Source organism: Bolinopsis microptera, chromosome 13, assembly GCF_026151205.1.
Source record: "Bolinopsis microptera isolate Bmic1 chromosome 13, MBARI_Bmic_1.0, whole genome shotgun sequence".
Lineage (NCBI taxonomy): Eukaryota > Metazoa > Ctenophora > Tentaculata > Lobata > Bolinopsidae > Bolinopsis > Bolinopsis microptera.
Genome location: NC_087084.1, coordinates 12,118,641 through 12,144,802, shown reverse-complemented (window position 1 = coordinate 12,144,802; position 26,162 = coordinate 12,118,641). Strand labels below are relative to the sequence as shown.

The 26,162-nt window shown below is 35.8% G+C and overlaps 3 protein-coding genes across 34 annotated transcripts in view; all 3 read right to left on the bottom strand.

The window, feature by feature from the left end:
* LOC134825089 (cilium assembly protein DZIP1L-like) overlaps nt 1–3,504 on the bottom strand; it is a 51,666-nt gene extending 48,162 nt beyond the window's left edge. For all 3 annotated transcript variants that reach the window (XM_063837219.1, XM_063837220.1, XM_063837225.1), the window contains exon 1: nt 1,738–3,504. In XM_063837219.1, the coding sequence (XP_063693289.1) occupies nt 1,738–1,771 (34 nt within the window). In that variant the 5' untranslated portion in view covers nt 1,772–3,504. The remainder of the gene's footprint in view (nt 1–1,737) is intronic.
* Nucleotides 3,505–8,240: 4,736 nt separating this feature from the next.
* The window catches only part of LOC134825055 (transient receptor potential cation channel subfamily M member 3-like), a 76,529-nt gene continuing 58,607 nt past the window's right edge, over nt 8,241–26,162 (bottom strand). For 12 of the 30 annotated variants that reach the window (XM_063837159.1, XM_063837163.1, XM_063837151.1 and 9 more), the window contains 28 exons: nt 25,914–26,051; nt 25,504–25,597; nt 25,107–25,187; nt 24,798–24,884; nt 23,958–24,080; nt 23,470–23,652; nt 23,041–23,156; nt 22,267–22,362; nt 21,823–21,978; nt 21,510–21,623; nt 21,257–21,369; nt 20,879–20,962; nt 20,507–20,735; nt 20,235–20,323; nt 19,876–20,009; nt 19,557–19,711; nt 19,285–19,332; nt 16,197–16,363; nt 15,692–15,848; nt 15,271–15,427; nt 14,789–15,007; nt 14,442–14,639; nt 14,024–14,185; nt 13,233–13,871; nt 9,942–10,059; nt 9,441–9,623; nt 9,199–9,306; nt 8,241–8,966 (listed from right to left, as the gene is read on the bottom strand). In XM_063837159.1, the coding sequence (XP_063693229.1) occupies nt 13,648–13,871; nt 14,024–14,185; nt 14,442–14,639; nt 14,789–15,007; nt 15,271–15,427; nt 15,692–15,848; nt 16,197–16,363; nt 19,285–19,332; nt 19,557–19,711; nt 19,876–20,009; nt 20,235–20,323; nt 20,507–20,735; nt 20,879–20,962; nt 21,257–21,369; nt 21,510–21,623; nt 21,823–21,978; nt 22,267–22,362; nt 23,041–23,156; nt 23,470–23,652; nt 23,958–24,080; nt 24,798–24,884; nt 25,107–25,187; nt 25,504–25,597; nt 25,914–26,051 (3,324 nt within the window). In that variant the 3' untranslated portion in view covers nt 8,241–8,966; nt 9,199–9,306; nt 9,441–9,623; nt 9,942–10,059; nt 13,233–13,647. Of the gene's footprint in view, nt 8,967–9,198; nt 9,307–9,440; nt 9,624–9,941; nt 10,060–13,232; nt 13,872–14,023; nt 14,186–14,441; nt 14,640–14,788; nt 15,008–15,270; nt 15,428–15,691; nt 15,849–16,196; nt 16,364–18,832; nt 18,881–19,284; nt 19,333–19,556; nt 19,712–19,875; nt 20,010–20,234; nt 20,324–20,506; nt 20,736–20,878; nt 20,963–21,256; nt 21,370–21,509; nt 21,624–21,822; nt 21,979–22,266; nt 22,363–23,040; nt 23,157–23,469; nt 23,653–23,957; nt 24,081–24,797; nt 24,885–25,106; nt 25,188–25,503; nt 25,598–25,913; nt 26,052–26,162 lie in introns of all 30 variants that reach the window. The other 18 variants (XM_063837168.1, XM_063837165.1, XM_063837149.1 and 15 more) reach the window with 7 other exon arrangements.
* On the bottom strand, nt 8,826–13,630 carry LOC134824791 (transient receptor potential cation channel subfamily M member-like 2). Its single transcript, XM_063836767.1, has 5 exons — nt 13,233–13,630; nt 9,942–10,059; nt 9,441–9,623; nt 9,199–9,306; nt 8,826–8,966 (listed from the first exon to the last, which is right to left on the bottom strand). Exons 1-5 carry the CDS (start codon nt 13,628–13,630, stop codon nt 8,826–8,828), a joined length of 948 nt encoding a protein of 315 aa, XP_063692837.1.

Below are 26,162 nucleotides of genomic sequence, written 5' to 3'. Positions count from 1 at the left end.
AAGTTAAGTAAGAAAGTTATTTAAAGACCGTTATAAGAAGGTTATAAGGTCTTTGTAAGACGGTTAAAAGGCGGTTATAAAGCGGTTATAAGGCAGTTATAAGGCGGTTCAAAGGCGGTTGTAAGGCGGTTAAAAGACAGGTATAAGGCGGTTAAAAGCGGCTATAAGGCGGTTATAAGCGGCTATAAAGCGCGGCGGTTGTAAGCGGCTATAAAGCGGTTATAAGGCAGTTATAAGGTGGTTGTAAGGCGGTTATACGCGGCTATAAAGCAGTTAAGAGGCGGCTAAAAGGCGGTTAAAAGTCGGTTTTAAGTCAGGTATAAGACGATTATAAGGTGGTTATAAGGTGGTTATAAGGCGGTTATAAAGCGGTTATAAGGCAGTTAAAAATCAGTTATAAGGCTGTTATAAGGCGATTATAAAGCTAATATGTGTGGTGTTGAGAAGTTTGAGGTGACCCAACTTATGAGTTTAGCTCGACCCGGTCTCAAGAACTCGTTACCTGATACTATGACTAGTGGCAAATGTCCATTTTAAACGAAAAGAAGAATTTATATAGTTTAAATTAAATTTCTAAAAGAAAGCCAAGGAAACAAATTGACCATATTGCTCGCTAACTAAGAATATGCCAAACGCCAGACAGGAGATCAATAATAAATACCTTGTCTGGAAAAATATGGCTAGAATGAAGAAAAAGAATTTTAGAGGTTCATGATTTCTGACTTTTTTGAGTGTCAGACGACAATTTTAAGATACGATTATATTCGACCATCATCGTGCACAATATGAATAACGAGAAAATGCAACCCAATAAGTTTTGCACGTGCAATTGCACGTTTCTGTACTGCACTGTAATGAGTAATCATGCAACGTTCTAATTTTTTACCGATTTTCACGTTTGCGGTCATATACAGAAAACACGGGGAAACCTTCGAAAATTACAGGGCAGATAACCCGATTGAGCAGCAAATATGTTTGCTTTGTCTTTAATTGCTGAAGACTATAATAATATAACTGTTATCCGAAAACGATAACACATTGTCTTTTATAATTACATTTTAATCGCGAAGATATACAAGAAATAACGCAGTGAGCTGAGATGAATGAACTTAAAACATGACTCTTAACTCTTAAGTTTATATAATTTACATTTCAAGCTTATTTCGAAACCAAGAATACCGTAGAATTGAAATACAAAACAGAAAGCGCGTCTCTAAAATGAGATGAAAGCCCAATTTTGAAAGTGCATGTCACAGGGTAGCCTCGAAAACTAAATCTGTCTGCGATGCAAATATCTTAGCACTAAACTTTTCATCAAACGAACATCTGCAGTAAAGGTGTAGTTAAGTAAAAGTTTACGATATTTAACGATATTCTGGGGATAACAGCGACTATTGGAGTATTCATTATTATAAAATATATAACTAAACACACTGACGAATGTCGGATAAAAAAACAAGCCGTAAACATTAGTCATCGCAATTTGTAAATTTGTCTCACGTTTTTGTGAGCTATTTTTGCAGCGAATCTAATTTTCAGACATGTGCCCCAACTGTCGATGTCTGTGTGAACTGACCGAGTCAAGTGCAGACTTATAAAATAGTTAACGCAGTTACAGGCTTCAGAACAGACTATCCTCCCCAGGCCGGCACAGGAGAGAAAAGTAGCTGCAGTGATACCAGTTACTGGCTCGATATATTAACACGTAATTTCCTAATTATTGACAAGAATTCTTACCTTTCGGTTGGTTCTCTTTGTCCACCATCTTCATCGAGACTTCTTAGTCCTTGTGTTGTTTACATCTACATCAGAACCCTAGAGGATAAAGCAAGTTTGTTAAGTTTTTACCGTTTTATGTGAAATGGCAATGGTTATGTATGCACAACAAATTCGATAGATAGTCATAGAGATATATTAAGAGGTGCAGATCAATCGACTAAACTAGTGCTTACAATACAAGTAGAGTGCTCATAGTGCAGCCCATATGTCTCAGTCTGTCTATTTATTTGAACACAGGCGTAAGTCACACTATGAGTATGACTTAAGTCACACTTTGACGATGACTTAAGTATAGTTTATTTAATTTTAAGTAACTTATACTCCTAATGGATTTTAGAATAAATGTCCTCATGAATTAGAATTTTATTAAGATTAATCGGGCCTAATTTTATATGTGATACAGTGTTACTTAATTAACTTGTGTTCAATTCAGAAATCATCTAGTGCATGAATTGGTTTTGATTTTAGACATTGTGCACTTTCATTGCATCACTTAAATCTCTTGGTGTTAAATCAAGACATAATTCTAAACTTTAAGACTAAGTAAATTTGTAAGTGATTTGAGTGATAAATAAACCTTTGCTTTGGTAGAACACCACAATAAACCAAGGCAGAGGAAAACAGAGGAATAAAACAACAACTGAGTAAAATTCGTGAGAGATAACATTTCATCAAGCAACATTAAAAACAGGATCAAATCATTTTCAAAGCAAATGTATAGATCATCATGGAATTTAATAAATCTGAACAAATTTAAATGTTAAATAAAGTTATATTTTATGCTTAAAATAGAAATCCATGAGTGATAATCTGGTTAAACATGTGTTACTGGTCATGTACGTCAACAAGCTTGTATCCCCCTGAAGCATGATAGTAATCATATATTAAAGGGAAAGCCATGCCAAATAAAGATTGAGAAATTAAACCAATAATAAAAGACTTCAAAGGATAGTACACTCTATAGCCTGACCAAGTGATATCAGACAAAAAACTCAAAATACACATAAGACAAGATAGAATTGACAAAAAAGTTGTTACATGAGCAAATTTGACCTTGAAGTCAGGAGCCTTAGCTAAAAACATCAGTTTAACACCTATCACAGCAGGAATAAAGCATGGTAATATTATTGACATAGCTATGTCGACTAAATTCCTTTCATCTTGAATCATTTTCACATCGCCATAAATTTCTGGGCCAGCACCAATTCCGCCATACACTAATCTGTAAGCCACTTCAATAGACGTGTATGTGACAACAATAAGAAACCATCCAGAACCAGAGATCTTGGAGCAGAGTGAAATTAATGGCGCAAGTAACTGACTATCACTTTTGCTGAAATAAATAGATGATGTCTTAGCTTGAGCCACTGTACATAACACAACTGTTTTAAGGCTCAGCAGATGCAGCACAAATGAAGCAAGAGTAAAAGATGACATGTTGTCCCAGTCAAATGTCAACGAAAATCCATCTTTGAAAGGGGCCCCACTTTTATAATCCTCATAATCTATAGCTAGTGCCACCCCAAACAGAAAAACGCTGACCCCAGTGCAAATGTTAATCAATGCAATGTTGCAGCTTTGATACCTACAAGTAAACAATAACTTTCCATTGAGGAAAATAGAGAAGAGTCCAAGACAAATGAGAAGAAATGTTAGAATAAGCACCACAGAAGTGTTGTACCCCAACACTGAACACAGCAGACGCACAATTGCAGCCATTTTACCTGTAATATTAGATTTGATTCCAATTTTTCACAGTCACATACATAGAATAATATTATCAAAGAATTAGCCGTGACTTAATATAAGTACACTTTTTACAACTTACTTTAACCATACTCCCTGTTCAGTTGTGCTGAGCTTGTGAAATAAAACACATTAAGCTGTGACAATTTCTGCCACTAATGAACATAATGAATAATTTATATAAATAATAAATAAAAATAATAGGCTGTTAATGTGTTGCTGAATGCAATTTATCATAACAACAGTTCAAGTAATGTGATCAGGTTGATATCATGCTTTTAAGCCTTCAAATGAAAACACTTAAGCCCCATTCTGATAAGATGCTCCCTTTTCAATACATAATATGGTAATACCTCGTATCTTCATGAGAAGTAAAAGAACCACAACTGACTTATCAGTTGTTCATAATTGTTTATCCTATAATCTAAGTCTGTGCAAAGACGTAAGTTTCTACTCATTGTGACAACTTCAGTGGAGTTTAAGTTTGTTATTATTAAATAATAGACATAATGGTAGTGAATCCCGCCATACTTTTTAGGGGCTTAGCTATCTAACGATTTTACAATTGACGATGCCATCAGAGGAGCACTTCTGACAAGCAGTCTCAATACAACTTCATTATTCTGAAATGCCCCGAAATGTGACACAAAGCAACCTGATATGAATGAATGAATGAAGATCGACTGAAGACGCATAACATTACATAGGCCCCCACTCCTCAGTGCAACCAACACACATCATTATATTAAAAGTAATGTTGCAGACCAAACCATCGGAAAAATCTTACTGGCGGTTAAATTTGGACTTATGGTATGCTGCGTAAGCAATATTGTATCAAGACTTCACATCTCATAATATAGGTCTTGCTTTTGGGAGACGATCTCATTACCAGGATCTTGATATTAAAACACGATTACAATACAATATGTGTACAGAGAACACTTGTAGCGCGATGCGTTACTGTGCCGCGCCGCGCACTCAATTATGCGCATTCAATTATGCTTCTCGCTAGATCGGCAAAATGCGCTACGGTGCCTCGCCGAGCTGCGATGAATTGACATTGTCAATTAAAGAGAACACCTCCCTCCTATACCTTGATAATTGTAATTATCAAATATTATCATTGATCGACGTTACTAACCTTTCCACATCGTTGCTTTGCGAAGCAGAGCAACGATCTTGATGCGAAGCAAGAATACTAGTCTGCGCGGCGCGTCGAAGTGGCGAAGTCTTCCAAATATTATTAACGTAAATTGTATAATTGTAACTTTTAAATTTTGCTTGATCGATCGCACGTACTGTAGTGACAAGTAAAATGCCCATACAACATTTACAAACAACATTACCGCGCGGCCGAGTGTGTTACTAAATGTTGTGATATCTTGCTTTACATTGTAGGTTTATAATCTACCAAGACGCGCGCGGCGCGCGCCGAGTTGGACTCGTTGCGGTCGAAGGTTTAATATTTGAAATAAAATGAAATGGAATAAAGCATTTATATCCCGCTTATTATTTATCAACAACCGATATTATTAATGATTAAAAATAAAAATTGCCGACTTCAAAGCGTCTGACATGGTATGTTGACAAAAGTAATAATTTAAACCCCAGAATGAATGTATATTCCGGCCCAGTAAATGTCAAGTGTAAGAGTTCATATTATTTATTATATATAAAATCGCGAACAAAATATGTAAAATTTGAAACAAATATATTAGGAGTATTACCCGTTTAGCTTTACAACAATTTTATGTTTATATAATCCCAGGAACCCTGACCGGATGGGGCTTAACTTTGAAAGTAAAAGAGTTGGAGACTTCCGTGTTCCGGTTTTTTGTAACATGTTCCTCTTTTAAAAGTAACGTTACCTCTCCAGGAGGAAAATTCAAGACAACGTAATTGTTGAGTTATCTCAAAATCTCCAGAAAAGTACCCTTTCGGGCCGATCAAAAGTTTGCAACTTTAACTTTGCCGATTTCTGTACTCTGGTTGGCTGAATTGTGTCACGTGGTAGCTGCCTGAACATTGGAATACGCCACGCGTGCAAATCATGCTTGTTGTCGCGCGCGAGGTCAAGCCGTCTGTTTCATGTTTAAATTAAACCAACTCTAGTACCACCACCAGCCGGTAACTTTTCCTGGGTACGAAGTGACCAATTAGGGCTATTAAATGCCGAACACAAGGATATTTCGTATTCGGATCATATGCCTGCAGGCTGTCTGTCGCTTAAGACCATGGTCGCTCTTAACTTGCTTTTGAATTACGGCCCAATCATGAAGTTAAACAGTACAAGTTGTGTTTTAACGGCAAAATACAGCGAATTGTAGCCCTTGAAAGTTGTAGGTTTGGAAGATCAATACGGCTGCTTTAATTCATAAAAGTCTTAAGTTAGAACGGCCAAAACACCCTACTCGGCGTCAGCTGCAGCTGATATTATAACGCGCCTAGCTTGCGCGCGCATGCAAGTTCGCACTTCGCTTATTGGCGCACGTGCACACTGCACGCGTTTAATACAATTTAATAATTAAAATTTGTGTCTTTTGATTAGATAACGTTTCAAAATTGATGAAGTTGCGTATTTTTCTTTGACGGATGTTCATGTTACTCGTCTAAATTTCTTCGAAGTAGCGCGCGCCGCTTTCTTCTCGAAATGTTATGGCACGAGCTACGAAGTAGCGCGCGCCGGGCCAGATCATTAACAATGGTCAAATTTTTCTTTGACCAAAAATTTTAAAAATTTGATACTCGTTTAATTTTTTTCAAAACGTATGAACAAAAAATCAAAAAATGCACGAATGTATTAATTTATTAACATTTAACAATGGACATCAAAAAATAAAATTTTTGCCTTAGCTTTTTTGGAATAATTGGAAATTTACTATAAATTCCCAACTTTCCTGTTATCAGTTATATTGGAAAGGAATTGAATTGGCTTATAACCTAACAATTAAACACGCGCAGGGTTGACGGTCTAAATATTTACGCGCGGGCCGTGCAAGGTGTCTGATATTTGAAACAAATGATGAATCAGCCACTGATTCATAATTGTTCTGAAACGCACGTATCTAGCTATGTCATATCAATTGTAGGTTTACAACCTACCAGGACGCGCGCCGAGTTGGACTCGTCGACGGTCCTGTATATGGAACAGATATTTTATATATTCAATATTACGAGTATCACTTTACTTGTAGCGCGATGCACTGCTGGGTCGCGATGCACTGCTGGGTCGCGATGCACTGCTGGGTCGCGCGCGCATCAAATAATTGATAATGCTTCTCTGTTCTCGCAACCACGTATGCAGATCGGCGAGATGCGAAGGATTGACATCGTGAATCAAAAGTATCACCTGTTAACATATCAACTAATCAACTAAAATTTTAATCGGTGATACTCGTAAAATATTTGTTCCATATATTGACGTCGACGAGTCCAACTCGGCGCGCGTCCTGGTAGGTTGTATAAACCTACAACTAAAATTTCAAACAATATAAATAATGCAAATGCCTTTAATATCGGTTATCGTATCGATCAATAAGTATTTTGTATTGCATATAATAGTGCATACAATTTAAAGATTGCAGTTTAAATTAAGTTTAAATTCGTGGTTGTGGTTTACCGTTACGTACCTAATGATGTGCTTACGGTACACGTACTACGTGCAAACTTGTATCACGTGGTGACCCCGGCCCACTGTCGGATCGCTTCACTGTAGAGTTTCAACGATACTCTTGACATACGTTGCATGCCACTTTTCGCGCGCGAAGCGCGCGCCGCCGAAGGATACGAAACATGTATCAACGATACTCATACAGGGGGAGCCGCGCACTCGATCGTGCGCGGCGGGTCATACAACGTATGACAAGTGCAGACGCGGTTGAAGTTGTTAGTTGAGATACTATGGTTGTGGGTTCTTTGTCATACGTTGTATAGTAGACGTGCCGCGCATGAGTGCGCGGCTTATCGTGGTCACGATACTAGTAAAACGCTTACTAGTAAAACGACAATGGGGGTCACGACGTGATACAAGGGTTCTTTACCCATATGCCATAGCAAAAGAGTTTTAGTAATCTGATCTGAAAACAGCACCGAAAGGGAAACTTCATAGAAGTTAAGTTTTGTACTTCAGCATCGCCACTCGCTAGCTCACAGGTAGAACTAGAAAATAGCTATATATAGAGAGGGCTGTTATATGTTTGTGTTTCTTCCGATGCGAAAGTAGATGTATCCGTCAGAGTCAAATTCCTATTTACTGGTACATAGTACACAACCCCTATATAAATTTCTATTCTGACGGACTATAGAGGATGCAGTCATACTCTTAGCCGGCTACTAAGCTATATGTATATACTATATCCAGCTAGAGGCGATTTAGTTTTACTAATTACTTCGCGAAGTAGCGCGACCTGGGTTAGTCATATTAGGTATTACATATTATTATTAACGATAGACAATTGCTCAACTTAACGAGCAACTCACTCCTTTCGAATTGGTGTATGGAACGTAAAACTGAAGAAGGAGTCTGCAGTAACTGAGTAAGGCCAAATTAAATTCATTATAATATATTAGCTAGTTCTTTTGTATTTGACTTACCACGCATAATTATAATGCAAAGACGTTAGAAGTCTAGCGAGTGTTTTTTGTATTTATTTTGTACTAATTCATGGCGTCGAAGTAATTGTTAACTAGTACTAATACTCAGGAAGTAACGATCATTCAAATTCTAAAAAAATCAAAATTCTTACAAGACTTCAAAATCACGAAAGGTTATACGGAAATTTTGAAACCAGACATTCAACAGATATCATAAAAATCGACACTACCAATACTTAATCGTACTGGAACTCATAAATAGAAAAATTACATCAATTGTTTCCCTTAATCTCATTCACAGAACTTAACGTAATAATATAGATATATTGTACGATCGTAATTTGACTGAGCTTCTGGGAATTAAATCCCATTTCTTATTCAGTCAAGCCTGTTAACTTCAATCGAATATAGTATAGCACTGTTATAATTTCACAGCTTAAACAAAACATCTATAGTCTATATGAAATATCACATTTATTATTGGCACTAAGTGGCATTAAAATTTCACTTGCCGAATAAAAAATAATGTCCATTTAAAAGAAAAAGTCAACCCAACGCTTTCATACAAGTTCATTAAAATACTTAAACTAACAAAAATCAAAATCAAAACAGGTACAAGGTTTGGCCACTGATTCCAGCAATAGCTCGTAATACCGAATTTCCTAGACTGAGCTAGAAGTTTTATAAAATGGTACGGACTGTTCTTGTCACAGGAGCGATTCCCCACTGTACGGATTGAAGGCTTTGTTTATATGACAAGTATTCTTCAGCAGCCACGCTTCATTGTTGTGAACAGGAACCTTGCTGTCCAGCCGTTGCCAACAAGCTAAAGCTATCTGAGACCCAGGCTGAAATAAGTAACTAATCATGAAAAAAATTACACCAAGAACGAGTAGTTTAAGGGTTACAAAATTGAAAATAAGATAACAAAGATACCAGGATTTTCTCCAGATTTGTAAAGCCATTTGCACTCTAAGGTCAAAGGTTTACGTATTTGAATAGAATACGGTTATGAATAATCAAAATAAACAATGGATGCATATAAGAATTTAAAATGATATAAGCAGAAGAAATAAAAACCTCCAAAGGTCTGTCTGCAAGCGGTTTCTCAAAGTGAACGTTTATAACATCCACTTCCATCCAGGCGTTATCAGTGTTGTGGATATCATCAAAATAACCCCGATACACCTACATTAGTTTAATTTAGTTTTAGACGGTTATAAATTTTAAATGCCTTTTTAGCCTTAATTAAACCTTATTAATTTCTTAATCATGATTTACTTTTCACTTCTGTACATGAAAAAATAAGCAATAAAACTAACTTGTTTCTGCTTCTGAAAAGCTCGATCAAGTTCAGGATCATCTTGGCTGGCCATGGCCAAATTCCTGAACATGCTCTTTTTCGTATGAGTATCATTATCAGATTTTCTGTACTGCTGTGTGTTGAAACACATCTTCTTAAGAAACAGCTTACTCTGGAATCTATTCGGGTCGTTCGTATCGATCTGGGGATTTGTTTCTTAATTGCAGTGCTGCAGAACAAATTCAAGTTATCATTGATTGAACCATTTCGTCAACCGTAGATGAGTAATGCATTGCAGCAATTTATTTTAGGTCCCGTATTAGAACCTTGGATACAGTAAGCCTAATGATTGAAACTGGCCTCTTTTTTCTCTTTTTTTTACAGGGAACACTGTTTAAAAATATAAAGAGTCTGGATTAGAAAAGAAGCTTCAAGTTGACCAAAATAGCTGAACAGATGGTATGTGAAAGTATTTGTAAAATACCTGAACAGATGGTATGTGAAAGTATTTGTAAAATACCTGAACAGATGGTATGTGAAAGTATTTGTCCTCTTCGCTCTTGTCTTTTAGAAGTAAAACTTCCATAACTGGTCTTTCTTTGCTGTGAACTTGCTTACCGGTTCCAGCCCGGTACCATCTGAAAATTTTACATTATACATTATACATTATACATTATACATTATACATTATACATTATACATTATACATTATACATTATACATTATACATTATACATTATACATTATACATTATACATTATACATTATACATTATAAATTATAAATTATAAATCATAAATTATAAATTATAAATTATAAATTATAAATTATAAATTATAAATTATAAATTATAAATTATAAATTATAAATTATAAATTATAAATTATAAATTATAAATTATAAATTATAAATTATAAATTATAAATTATAAATTATAAATTATAAATTATAAATTATAAATTATAAATTATAAATTATAAATTATAAATTATAAATTTATAATGTATAATTTATCTAGATGTAGTTTTGACGGATAAGCCAGAAATTATATCAGAATTAATTGTTGACAGTAAACATGGTATTTGTGGGTCGGATCACTATGCGATAAGATTTGACATAAGACTTAACGCTAGAAAGAAAAAGTCTACCAAACGAAAAATCTATAGCTTCAAAAGGGCCAATTGGACCAATTTAAATAATGCACTGAATTCTGAAAACTGGGAACATCTACTTAGTGGTAAACCAGTCGAAGAGGCCTGGTCAGTTTTCAATACTATTTTCACTTCTCATTGTAATTCACATATTCCTAAGATATCTGTCTCCGATGAATTTCAACCCCCATGGTTTGACTCAGATGTCTTTGATTTATGTAGAAAAAAGGAGCGACTACATGACGAATGGAAACAGTCTTCTAATCCAAAAAAATATTTAAAATTTTCCAAAGCTAGGAGGGATTTTAAAAATCTCGTTGATGCAAAATTGGACGCAAACTTTGAAGATGATGATAACAGAAATCTCATTAACAAAAAGTTCTGGTCTTTTGTGAAATCTAAATCAAACTCTAATCGCATTCCTGAAACAGTCAGCTACAATGGTTGCCTACGGTCCGATCCGCAAGGACAGTGTGAGTTATTCAATAAATATTTTAACGAACAGTTTACAGAGGGTAGTGATTATGATATAGATATCGACTTTTCCAGTGACCGTGATTTTCAGGTCAATTTCGACACTTGTAAAATCAAAGGTTTACTTGAAAATATTGATCCAAGTAAAGCGCAAGGGGCCGACAATATCCATGGAAGAATTTTAAAGTACTGTTCAGTGAGCCTGTCTAAGCCTCTTGCTATCCTTTTTGAAGCTTCTTATAAAACTGGATGTATTCCAGCAGATTGGAAAATGGCAAACGTTGTTCCAGTTCATAAAAAAGGCTCTAAAATTGAAGTTAACAACTATAGGCCAATTTCTCTGACAAGCATTATTATGAAAGTTTACGAAAAAGTAATCCGGGATGAATTGCTCAATCGATGTGAACATCTTATTGATCAACGTCAACATGGTTTTATGAGTAGGAAATCATGTACAACTCAGCTAGTAAATTTCTGTGACAGCTTAGCCCTATCTCTCAATGACAATGTTCGCACTGACATAATATACTTTGATTTCCAAAAAGCTTTTGATTCTGTCAACCACGACATAATTCTGTTGAAGCTCAAAGAACAATATAACATTGATGCATCTCTACTGAGATTCTTCAAGTGCTACCTTGAAAACAGATACCAAAGGGTTGTCATTGGAAATAAAATGTCTGCTCCCTGTCAGGTTAGATCAGGTGTCCCCCAGGGCTCAATTTTAGGGCCTACTTTATTTATACTTTTTCTTAATGACATTACAGAGGATTTGTCAACGGAAACAAATATAACCATGTATGCTGATGATACAAAAATATGGCGTAGAATCACGTCCCAGGATGACCATTGGCTGCTCCAGCGGGATATTAACAGTCTTCAAAATTGGGCTCATCATAATAAGATGGTGTTTCACCCTTCAAAAAGTCACGTTCTTTCTATTACCCGAGCATATTCTATGAATCGTAGTGTTAATTTTGTGTACTCAATGAATGAAACGGCTATCGAATACACAGACATTGAAAAAGATCTTGGAGTACATATCAATAGTAAGTTAGATTGGTCACATCACTGTGATATGATATACTCTAAGGCTAGTCAGAGGTTAGGCCTTCTAAAAAGAACATGTTACTTCACCAAGAACACTAAAAAACGTCGGGCCTTCTATCTATCTCAGGTTAGAAGTCATTTCGAACACTGCACAATTGTCTGGCGGCCTCATTCAGAAACCTCGGTGGAGAAACTTGAATCGATACAAAAAAGAGGTATCAAGTGGATCCTTAATGATATTTACTTGAGCCTTAGGGACAAAAAAAGGTATTTCATAGCGTGTAAGGAACTAAATATCCTTCCACTCTCGGTAAGGTTTGATTACAAGGATATATTATATTTTCATAATATTTTTTATGACATGTCAGTTGTGACATTTCCACCTTACTTACGACGTTTCATGGGAAGTAGGTTAAGGCGATCACATCTAGACGATCTCAGTATGATTAGTGACATTTCTCCTCAAGTTCCACAAAACCTTACGTCAAGCCAGACCAGATGTTCAGGCATATCTAAGTCTTACTTTTACAGAGCACACATTCTTTGGAATAAACTCCCTTATGAATTAAGGGAAATCTCAAGGCCATCCGTGTTTAAAACCCATTTAATTAAGTACCTCTGGACAGTTCTAAACGACCATATAACATCCTCTGACAGTTAAATAATTTACCTTAATGTAACTATATTGTCTAAATATAAATTGATATGAAGTATAATTAATAAAATATGTTAAATAAAGTGTGTTTATAATTATGATTTATGGTACATTGTTATTTATTATATTTATATTTTAGGCTGTAACCTTATTAGTTCAATGGAATAAACCTAGCATGCCTTGGTTGCAGCATCGCTTCACTTATAGGTGCATTTAGGGCCCGATGTAATTGCTATGATCAGTTTACTGGTCAACTGGTGTTTCGGTGTCCCTTATTTTGTTTACACTCGGTCACTTGTCAAGGCATGTAAGGTCATTCGGCGATATTTTCTTTGAAATAAAATGATGTATTTGTGTAACAATTTGAAAGTTTATTGATAAAAAAAAAAAAAATTATAAATTATAAATTATTCATTATGCGGACGGATGTATTCACTACCTTGTGACGACAGTAATAGCGTAGTAATTAAAAACTCTTTACCTTGTGACGACAGTAATAGCGTAGTGATTAGGACCCCATCTTGGAAAAATCCCCCTTCCTCTCAAACCCGTCCGGCCGTGAACGTTAAGAGGATCCGTGATATCAACACGATATGGCCGATCATAACTGAGTCTATTAACAGTGCCATTATCATTATTGAACTGAAGTTTATCTGGGTACAATGGCTCGTCTGTGTTGGCTGATTCGTCTGTGAATTCGGGCGGATCGTAAAAGTCTAATGGAGTGTCCCAGTCTATGGTATCCCGAGGTACCGGCACCCGGGTGAAGCCGTACTTAGAGTAACCGTCTGGAGTGAGGGAATACTTGTGCGGAACTGAGTATTTGTGGATTTGATGAGCCTGCATGGCTTGGGATACTGTGCTCCCAAAAGCGTTCATACCGAGCCGCTTCGTCGTCAGACCCATAAAGTTTCTTTGTGCTGTTTTAAAGTTATTTGTTTCAATTCGCTAACGATTTTTTCGACTGCGGATGAAATTTTCTTGTTCTGAGCTTCTAAAATGACAAGTCCATCCTTCTTGTTGGTTTCTTTTTTGAGGTGTAACACCATGCATTCAGCTTCTATTAGTTGAGCTCTCCGCGCACGAGCGGCTGTATTAGAGTCTGATGCTTTCCTACTGTCTGATAAATAAATGCGTGAAAGACTCAAATCTCCAAAAAAGATTTCTGTACTACAATAATTTGTACTTTAAGTTAGTTCAAATTTTGTACAAATTTTTACTATCTAAAAATCAATTATCAAAAAAAAAACACACGATAAATTCCATGTTTACCCTTCCTGGCGCTGCTGTAACGCCGCTGCTTCCCACAGCAACTCTTCAGCATCTTGAAGGGAGAAACACAGGCAAAATAGATAAGACTGAGAGGGTTTGGCAGCCACGGTCTCTCTTCAAACTCAACTATTACACTAGCCCGCTGTGTTTTGTAGATTATACCTGCAATGGGTTAGCATTATCAATATTAATATTATTATTAACACATTAAGATAAATCCAGTGAACTTATTAACTTAATAAGTTCACTGGATTTATATGTGAAGGTGAAGAGTTTTTTTTTCTAAGATAAGGGTTAGTGGCTATCAATGTGTCATGTGTCAGAACAATTAATATAGCTCAAGTGCCCACTAACAATCGAGCAATCAGTATCTTTTGAACTTAAAACAAAAAAGTCATGCTATCAAAAATCCACGTACCCGATTTGGCTTTAGAATCAGAATAAGTGTTCGAGAAAATAGCAATGAGCAGGTTGATCAACATAATGTTCACTGTGAGTACATATATACAAAGCAGCATAAAACATATGTAATAGTTTGTGATGGCAACTGGAGAATCTTCTAGAAGGTCTAGTGGATCGTTACCGTCTGAATGCTCTGGCCAGCGCTCACAATAATCTGAAGATCATATTGTTTAAGCGACCATAAATTTAGTAGATAATCTAGCTTTATGGAAAATTGGGTTCCTTTTTGAACACAAGGAAGTAAAAGATGTTTAGCAAGATACAAAATAAATCCTAAATTCGCAAACGATAAGTTCATCTTACCGTCAGTATATTCTAAAAATGTAGGTGGATCTTTATTCGCCGATTCGCGCTTTTCCATGGACTTTGACGAGTTATCCTCCAATTTCTTCAATCTTTCTTCATTAATCTCCTCCCATCTGGTTCGTAAATCTGTTAAATTCTCTATAGTCCCATCCAGATGGTTTTCCATGATAAATTCGTGGTACTCCATGTACATGAACGACTTTTCGTTGCAGTGACCTGATTTTAGATTTTTGTCAATATGTTGGTAATTGTAATTGGTAATTGATGGTAATTGTTGTCAATATGTTGGTAAATTATTTTCATAATCTTCTCTAGCTAATATATTTTTGCAGTGCAGATAACTGCACTTGGTTTGCAAATAATCTTATCAGTCCAAACTAGTAGTAGTACTAATTTCGTATGTGCATGATGATAAAGCAAACAAAATGAACTAGAGAATTTTATCAAAGCTAAATCTGGCATTAAAACTGCTTCTATACCTGTGACAAAGCGGTTGCTAAGTCCCTCAATGTCCAAATCACCGAAGACATTAAAGTAGGATCGTCTGAAAGCTGTAAAAATAGTCTCATTGACTGGTCTGTCGTGGAAGGGGTACAAAAGGGCTTCTGAAGCAACGCAGTAGGAGAACGTGAACACCTGAACAACACAAATTAGTAATTAGTAATTAGTAACTTAGTAATAAGTAATTCAATTTCGGTGACGCGTAAACTTATTGGATCCGCACTGATCAGGCCTTGTATTATACTGATCACCCACCTATGTTAAGTTTGTAAACGACTTAAGTTAACTAATAATGTATTTAGACGATTTACACATGTATTTAAATTTTGAAAGCTCCTGCTATACAAACTTTTCGTATCACTTATATGCTTTAAACAATCCCCATCCAAATTTATTTACCGCTAATAAAAACAGGAAAAAGAAGAGATCAACTGCCATCCTCTTCAACATGAAGATCTTGGGTCCTATCTTAGCGTTCATTTCAAACATTTGAATGAAGCGGAGGCTGTATAGTATGAAACAGAAAGAGGAGAATAGTCTGAAGTAGTGGTAGTTCCTGAAAATAAGTGGTGGGTTCTGTCAGAATAGTAGTTTTTACTCATCTCTATGTTATGCTAAAGAAACTGTATAGCGCCACCGTGTTTATTATTTTCAGGACTAATTCCCCTTTTACAGATTACTGATATACTAAAAATACAAACTGCACGACAGTATATACTTATATAATGAAAGCAACTGATGAAAAATCTTGGTTCCTTGAATTGACCAGATACTTATGGTATGTATTGATTGAATAATTGGTAATAAATCTAACTTTTGTTTTATTAGATACTTTTGTTTTATTATTTAGTAACTACATGCCTGTTCATGTTGGAAAAAGGAAATAAGACAAAAATTCACTAACGAGAACTTATAGATCATGTATCGCTCATCGTCATTACATTTAACGGATAACTTCAGTGTAAACGCTATTGTAAAGACAATGATGGCAAGCAAGTCCACAACATTGTACATTTGCTTGAAGTATATCTTAAACTTCTTCAGTACTGATTTCGTGTTTCCGTCTATCACCTGGAGAGAAGTTCAAATATTAATTAATTAATTAATTGTTGTATTTACTGATAAGAGGATGTGTAGATGATGCTCTAGAATTTTATAATATGAAAATGTTTAATTTCGTAAAATACTTTCGTTATAGAATTTCAATTTCTATTAAACTTTTACTCATTCATTCGAATACTACAGACATTCAAGAAACACTCATTTTTAATGGTTTAAAGGTATCATGACATCAGGCACAAATACAAAACCATATTTATAATGAATAAAGAAAAAGGGGGTAAAAGCTATACATATAGCAGATAATTAAAATATCAGCCAGAAACATATCACAAGAATAATTGCGAGCAGTTATTGCCCTGCAGCGCATAAGCAAGTATTTGACCATGCTGTCACATGACTCCTATATCTTAGAACTGTGGTCACGTGACTCCTATATCTTATGCTTTGTATTTGCTTTTTTAATATAATTGATCATTTTAAAAATAAATTTTCTTAATTTCGTTACAATATAAACAGTGATGTGTTGAATATATTTGGGTATTTGTAATTTGTGGGAGGTGAATCATATTTTCCCGGAAACGTGACAGCGACTAACCTTATACCCGCCAGCTTCCAGCATTGAATAATCTAAACTCTGAATATCATGTTACGTGTCAAAGAAATATGGTTCACCTCCCTGTCCGGATCTACATCTTAATGTTGCTTATATTGATCACGTTACTCCGATATCTTAGGACTGTGATCACGTTACTCCTATATTTTAGGACTGTGATCACGTAACTCTTATATTTTATAACTCCTATATCTTATAACTGTGGTCACATGTCACGTTACTCCTATATTTTAGGACTGTGATCACGTTACTCCTATATCTTAGGACTGTGGTCACGTGACAATTGACTTAAATGAAACAATTTTCACTCACAATTAACCAAAATCGCAGAATCACGTGTCAATTGTGGTTATTAAGTTAACCTCTCTAACAATATCCAGATCTGTCACGATAATTTTTATTCCTCAACTTTTATCACGATTTACAGATACCAAATTAGGTTCAAAGGGTAAAAATCTCTCAGAAAAATATCAGGAAACAAAAGGCACGTGCTTATTAATATTATATAGACACAGCTTACAAAATAAAACTTATACTACTGACTATAAACGTTCACAAAAGCCCTTTAATGGCAATTTTCAACATGCTACAGGACCCCTCAAGACCACAAGTTTGAAAGGTTCAAGATTGTAAATGTAAAGTGAGGAATCTATCTACCCTAGGACTGTGTCTGGCTGGTGATTGGCACTGGTCACCATGGTTACCAGAGTCCTTGAACGGTAGTTTTAAATGCGGAGGACCAAAAATAATGCTTTTATAAAAACCAGACTCAGGAATGATTATTGATAAAAACCGATTTGCTTCAGAAAAGTTTGCTTCATCTTCAACCCGATAGAAAACAATTAATAGGATTTAATCAATATAGTTTTTTATCATTAGGGACCGTTCACTAATTCACTTATAAGGCGAGCCAGCCTAGAGGGAGGGATCTGAAAAAACTTGATGTAATTTCTTGCGTTATTTCTACAGAATAGTTATGTGTAAAGTACCTTACAAGACATTTTTATAACGTACGAAATGCGACGGTTTTCCCGAAATTTCGCCATATTTTCGGACCGCCAAAATTTCGGTCGTCGTAATAGAATCCGTCGCATTATTTTTAGCTTATTCCAATAATTGTGGCTTCATCGATTCATTTTGTTCTTGAAAAGTTAGTGATATGATGGTGGGACAAATAAACACAATATTCCATGATGAATTTAATGTCAAGTTATACGTTTTAAATTTACAATAAATTACATTTATGTGCTAACATAAACGTCTTATAGACTAAGTCAAGATAAACAATTTAATACCAAACTCAATAAGTGAAACTGAAAGATTCGAGCCGGACCCCTTAGAGGAAGATGAAGAAATCGATTTATAAGTTTCATTTTGTTTCAACATGATTTTACCGATTTTTAGAAAATTTTGAATTTCCTTTGTGTCAGAAAACAAAATGATGAAAAATACCCTTATTTTCTGTGACGTCCGAAATGTGACGGTCGCGGTTTTTGTTCAATTTCGCCATATTTTCGGACCGCCAAAATTTCGGTCGTCGCACATTGGTCCGCCACAAAAATGTCTTGTAAGGTATAGCTTACCAAGGGGGGGGGGGGGGGGGGGGGGTCTAATTGGCCAAAATCTGGCTTGCATAATATTAATAAGTGAACGGTCCCTTACGACGAAATCATCAGGAACTCAAAATATTTGTTGTATGATGGAATATATGATCAATTAATTAATTAGTTAACCCTGCCAAGCCTTAGTCATTGAGTCAAGAAGAGAAAAAATAACATCAATGGATGGGATGTGCGGCTCGCATAAATAATTCTCCGATGAGTTCGGACAAAAAATTAAGAGGCAGATTTTTCACTCAATGTAACCTGCCGTGCATTTTTCTTGTCTCTAGTAGCAACTTTTTTAACTACTATCTGAAAAATTCATCACAATTTTCATGCAGTTTTTGTTTCAACGTTTTGTTCAACAACAATAACATAAACTTAATTGTAACACCATATAAATAGCATGACGAACATAACCCGTAGCAATAAACCGTAGCATTGCCATGCGATATATGCGAACGAACTATAAACTTTCAGATGGATCACATTTTTCGTGCTATCACATAAAGTAAGTACAATGTTTCGGAAAACGCCGCGCGCGGGGGAAAACTGCACGTTTTCAGACTGGTTACCAGGTTACCAGGTTTTCACTTTTTCAGACGGTAAAAGTGCAGTGAACCCCCTCGCACAGCGAGGTCCGTTGCTGTGGTACAAGTCAGGTTGTTGCAGTGGCAATGGGGGCGAGAGTTTAGCATACTGTTAATGGTACTGACCGCTCTTACACCATGTTTGTCATTTTTCTTTTGCTTAACCGAGGTGAACTACGAAAGCAGTGTTTGCTGTTAACCAAATATGTCACATATTTGACATATATTTGACATATTTGACGTATAATTAACTAGTATATCAACCAGGACCGTTTTAATCATTACATATCTGGTGAAATATATACTGAATTATTATACGCTATAATCGGACAATCCACACCAAAATTTACAGACAAATGAACATTTTGGCAAATCAATTTTTATGAAATCAAGAGTACCTGGGATATCTCAATGGGGATTGTTGATCCAACAAATATGATGAGATAATAGTCTTTCCATCCCACCATGTTAGTGTTAGGTCCACAGGTTTCATCAGATGGGTGGTCCTCACAATTGCACTCATTGCCTTCAAGTATGCTACATATGTAAAGACCTGAGGTGCGGCTTGTGAAGCAGAGATAGGCCATGATTAACTTTAATGTATAGTTTTCCAAACAATTTGAACCCCTAATACTTTTATGCCAATAAGTAATTGCTAAAAGCTGCCGAGACGGTTCTTAGAATTATATCGAACCAAGAAACAAGTCGTTCACTCACCTAAGAATATAAGATATGTGATACCATTGAGAATGAACTTGACTGCAGGAGAAGTGTAAAACAGTTGGAGCCTTCTCAGGGGGTTGGGCTTCTTGCCAACCTGGTCATCTTTGTCAGTACCACTCTTGTCCGTTCTGAGGGAATATTGTATGTCCATTCGAAGGGGAAATATTGTGACTTTGCTGTTGGCTAGGTATGAGAGTAGGTAGTATGAGAAATGAGAATGTTCTAATGTTCCACGACGAACTTTCTTTCAACTCAGTTAAAACACACCTCTGCAATCTTCTTAATTTAATTCCAATTAGCATACAGCCACCTTGCAAGTTTTTATGAAAACCTCTTTTTGAAAAATATATTACCGAGGGTTGAGATCAGCATTCTTTTTTCCAAATTTAGAGTTGTACTTCAAAAATATTGGTAGGGGTGGTAGGACCGCACAAAATGCGAGCTGAAAATATTTCGATTAAAAGATAACAATTAGGTAACCAAATAATTTAAAAAGGTTAGTAGGCAATATAAGCTAACATTGATTACCGAAGAGGAGCAAAAAAATAAATGCAATTAAATTTAAAAGCAACGACTTGGAAAAGAATGAAAAAAATAAAAACAAGTATTTTAACCAATAACCTACCAGGAAAAATGGCGTACTGGGATGGACCTCCCCCATCCAAATATCAGTAAGGTAACTCTGATAGGCGGCGTGGGACAAGAAGTTTTTAGCCCCCGTAATCTGACCTATTTCGAAAAGGGACAAGTTACCCCAATCTATCATTTTCACTTCCAGGATGTTGACCCACTCTTTCTTTTCGTAGTTATGGTAGCACATCGTCATCAGACCATAACTCAGAGACTCGAAATCACTGCGACAACACGTTTGGTAAAAGATCAATTAACTTAATTAATAAATCAATTAACTTAATTAATTATCATTAAGGTCTATCAATATCTTGCGTAACAATAATATATGAGGAAGAATTAAACGACGAAGGCTGAACTTGCTAACCTGGCAGCTTTCTCCAACTGTTCCGTCATTTCTTCATCCATTCGAGCCCATTTGCTTTCCATCATATCCAGATAGTTGTATATCCTAGGTAAATCTTGGTTAACTGCCTAACATCAGACCACGATAAAATTGAGAAAACTTCTTATAGCGGTAATTACCTATCACTTATAAGTGATGATACATAAGTAAAACAACCCCGATTTACCGCGAAGTTTTGAGGATAGACAAAAGTCCCGGTAAATTGGGGTCCTGCAGTTAATCGGGGTTTTGATTGCTTACATATATACGTTAAGATACCATTTGAGAGACAGAAATTTGGCCACGGTAAATCGAGGTTTGTTGTAAATAGGGGCGTGGTAAATTTGGGTTTTACTGTACCTATGAGCGATGATGCCAGTAGCCATAGGAGTCCGACTCTTCTTCCAGAACAGTAATGCCATGTCTTGACAATTATCCAGAGCACAATACACCGTCATCAAGTCAAACGGGTTCTGAAAATGTACAAGAAATTTTAATGCAGAAAATTTGAATTTTTGAAATGAATTTTGGAGGCTACAATCATTTTTTTACCATAGTATCAATTAATTCTTTTCATATTGCCACAATCGATAGCTTTATTTCCAAATCTTACATCAAATGTAGCTGCTCCGTTTTCGTATTTCTTCTTGTGAGTATTGAAAATGGACGTATAGGACCCCTGCATTATCCTAGCAAGTAGCGACCCCACCTCCGACAGCTGTATCTCCTGAAACATGGGTCGCAGTTACAACTTCAGATCGAAAATTACAAAGATTCCATATTTTCAAAAGTCAACAACAAATTTCCTGAAAGTTAGAACACCGTTTTTTAGGCACGTGCAGGGCCTGTTGCTGATTGATTAATCAGTGCAATTATTTATAAAGCTGGCGAGATTAATTAGTAATTAGCAATTAGTAATTACTAACAGGAGTTCTAGTTCCGGGACCCTCCTCAACATTTCGGTTACCATCAAACTTCATTTTCCGTAACTTCCGCTCTGCTTTCTCCATCAGTAACCTGTAGCCTCCAGACTTGGGGTCCAGGGAGTTAAACAGGATCTTCAGGTTCTTTGCGGTCAAAAACTGGAGCAATAAGTTGTGTTAATGCTTTAGGTTATATTACATAGTACATATTAATATAATCTCTACATCATGTGACATTTATATAATAATTTATCTATAATTTAAAACAAAATCGAACTGTTTGACCTTTTTGTTAGATTTTAAGGGCCATTCAAAATTTTGACACGAGTCTTGAAACACCCTGTACAGTGCAGCTCAGTCGAGCGATCGCGAATAAATTTAAAATTAAAAACTCATTAAATAAACCATGTATAAGTTTATAAACCATGACTTATTTAAGTAGGTAACCTGTTTCAAATCACAGCCGTAGTCCATGAGCAACTTGACAAACTCTGTCCTCTGCTTGGTTATAGCGAACAGCATTAGTTGTTCCAGTTCGTATGCCTGAAGATGAAGATGTTTGAATTTTGGTGTGAAATGGGGTGAAGTTTTATCAAAGGGATGGTTCTTGAGGCTTACGATAGTATAGCATCAAGTGCTTTGACTGCCCCTACTTTAGGCTCATGGAGATGGTGCCCTACTGCCCTTATACTAAAATTCCATCTATAATTTTACCCCATTTCTGAATTATTTATCCCTTCGGTTGGTTTGTTCTTTACTAAAGAACAAATTTTGTTCAACAGAAGAAAATTGTGTAAAAAACATCAGGGTAGAAATTGTAACGGAGTCGGACGTGATCAGTCCGCAAAAAAATCTGAGTACATGTGTTGCACTGTTACAGCCAAACCCAAAGCATTATAGAGTAAAACCTAGGGGATTTTGGGCACAGTTTATCATGCAGTTTCTCAGCCATTGCATAGCAGATGCTCAAACGAATCCTCCGTATTTGAAAGAGCTGACCTCGAAGTTGATACTGATCTGAACCTGGCCCTGTGAATATCTGTTTACCCTCCGAATTTACGCAGACGGCCAGTTTGCAAAAAACAATTATTCACTCTGGTTTGACCAGTTTATACTCACGCAATGTACCGATTTTTACGTTCTCTGAATTACTATGAATAAAGATACATAAAGTTATAAATCCTAACTAAAAGTTCCCCAGGAAATGTTTTATTCACAAACCGAGAATTTGTAGAGTTTCTGACTGAAGATAAATTCTCTAGCAATCTTGGCATGTCCCCAAGTGATGGCAAGTCTCATTTGCCGCATCTTCGTAGCGGCTAATACGTTAGCATTAGCTGCGATTAAATATTTATTGAATCTGATTAATATGTTATTTCTTAAGTAATAAGACAAAACCGCAATGTTGCTAAATGTATCTGTTAAGTGAACAATTTTAAAATATGCATCGGCCGTAGCAAACGGTTGTTTTCAACCGGAACACGCAACATGACACATATTTGTTTGTTATCATCATTAAAATTAAACAAATTTGTTTGTTATGAATATCATAGTTATACAAAACTCGTGCTTAACTGTTTAAAAGATTGATAAACAAACTGAAAGAGCATGCGAAATTTCAAATAAGTTAGCACCGCTGTAACAACTCACCAGAACTTTTCATCAGAGATGATAAGATGTAGAAGTCAAGGGGCTCTGGGTTTTGGATACTGTAGATGGTGACAAAGTCTCGATAAGCAGAGATTTCAAGGATAAGATCGAGCATTTGTTTTTCGATCTTGTATTTCCCAAAATCTTTTTCGATCAACCTTTTTATCTCCACGTCGCACTCAGCTGAATTTTTCTCAGTATTACTTTGTAGATTGTAAATATGTAATATCTTAACACCAGAAAATGCTTTCTCGAAACTATGAAGAGAATTCGACGAAAGCTTCTAATCTTATTATTCAATCATAGCAGCTTATTCCATATATATCTATCAGTAGTCAGTGACTAGACAGGGTTATTGTAATGAAAATGAAATAATGGCGTCTGGACTTGGGACCAGCTCACAGTTAATTACATTAATGCCCTCTGAAAACCATTCTGCTAGCTACACTCTATAAAAATGAATATGTGACTACATATTTCCTCCATACCAGGCATTTTGCGCTCCTTCCTTCCACCTGTACCATCAGAGTCTATCTCTATGCTGTTTTCGAACCCGTAACACAGTATATCACTGGCTCTCCCACTTCCCTTTAGTACCACCAGCGTGTTACCTGGGGGGCCAGACAAAACGTCATGATTTATGGAGCACACGTGTTTAAATCTACTTGGTATATCTATAATTTACTATCAAAATACGATTTATAAACTGATTAAAATGTCGACAAGGGGCCGAGATATCATTGCAGTTATCATTTCCACTGATTAGGAAGAACAGCGAGAATTGGAGATCTGAGAACTGGATAAAGCTGATTGGACATCTAAAAGATTTTTTTATTTAAATGGAGGAGAAGAGAGAAATAAGTAAAAATCAACAATTGGGGGAGAAAAAAAAATTTCAAACTATAATAATAATCAGATCACAAATGCATAAGGAGATGATGTTCATGACAATATAAAGATGCGGAACAAAGTTTTAAATAAACTGAGAAAAAAAACCTTGGTTGAAGGATCGTGGACAATTAAGACAGTCTATTGCTGAGCGTGTGTATACCGAGTGTAAGAAAATTCTTTGGTCTTAGATTACTATTATGATAAAACAGATAAGGCATGAAAGATGAGGCCAGAAAGCCATCCTTATCTGTGCCATCAACCTAGCAATCTTCTACCGAGAACTTCTCGGTAAGATGATAAACTTCATGCATAGTGAATGCTGCGCATTATAGGAACGCAATGTGCAGTCATTCATAAAGAGCGCCCAGCAACAGACTGTGTCCACACTGTGTTAGTCACAGTCAAAAGATGAAAAGAAGGTACAAACTCAGCTTTACCTGTACCTTTCCGGAGAGTGCTGATAGCAATTTCCAGGCTCCGCATACCCCCCTCAACCATGATACAAACCATAGGCAGCGGAACATCTGGTGATTAATAATTAGTGATAATTAATCTGAGAAAGATAGAGTAATGGTTAGCAGAAAGCTAAAATGTAATTATACATTGATTTTGTAACTGTATCACGTATTGTATTTTGTATTTGTATCTTTATCATCAATCTGAATCACGTTATCACATGCACGGATGAAAGTGTTAATAGACTATAATAGTTTATCGCTATTATTCAAAAATTTTGAAAATCGTACTTTGAATCATGAACTTTTCACATATGAGCGTTTCCAGGGCGGCTCTGAATTCGTACTCAATTCCATCTGTACCTGTTGTACCTGTAAGACATGTCAAAGATATTTTTCTAAAATACATTATCAAATGAGACCAAAATCTAGTTAAAAGGCAGCTATATAGTTATTAGTGGGGAATGTATAAGTAGAACCAAATATTTATTTTTAGAACAAATTAATTGGACAAGGGATGTAACTTTTATTCTGCGAATTAAATTGCAATGATCAAAATCGTCACCAGTCTGCTGGGTATAACATTTTCAAATTGACCAAAAGGAGCAAAATGTGAAAATAAAACAAGAAAATATATGCAGTTAAAAGTTGGCAGTCATCTTAGAAGCAGAATTTGGGGAGCACTAACCGTCATCCACGAGAAAATGGTGAGTGTGGTTGGGGTCAAGAGTGGCATAACCCTTGTCAGGGGGCTCTATTGGGTACGTTGTGGCTTCTCTCTGCTGAGGGAACAGGTTAAGATCATCAGTTAAAGAGATAAACAATTAATATACATTAAACATGAGTTTATATTTATTATTATTATGAAAGGAGATATTTTTGGAGAAATATTTGGAACATATGCAGTGCAATGAACAATGAATTGGAGAAAATACAAATTTAATTGATTAAGCAAAATTAAGGATTCGCACTAAGTCAGTTAATTTGTGATAAAAACAAGACGAAGGATCAATCGAAGAACGACAAAAATTAACTGCAACTAATTAGAACATCTAATATTTATGAATCACAAGTGCAGTGAAGCAGAGATTTACATACCCCACCGTAATGACCACTTCTATTGTGAACCAGCAGGTTGTTCTTCCACGTCTTACCCCAGTTACCCACACCAATGGTAGGTATTCTGGTAGTTGAAATACTTTGTCCTATTACACCGCCAACTAGTTTCATAACACCCTGCAAATATTTATATTGATTAACTAACTATTATAGACTATGAAAATTAACTTTATAACTTTGATTAATCTGATTAAGTCGTGTTGTGTTAATGAGTCTAATTTATAATGA

Coding starts and splice junctions, on each gene's coding strand:
- LOC134824791 (XM_063836767.1), bottom strand. CDS start 13,630: ATGAACGCTTTTGGGAGCACAGTATCCCAAGCCATGCAGGCTCATCAA. Junction 10,060..13,232: donor GCTATTACTGTCGTCACAAG/GTAAAGAGTTTT, acceptor TAAAATTTTCAG/ATGGTACCGGGCTGGAACCG. Junction 9,624..9,941: donor TTCACATACCATCTGTTCAG/GTATTTTACAAA, acceptor ACAAATCCCCAG/ATCGATACGAACGACCCGAA.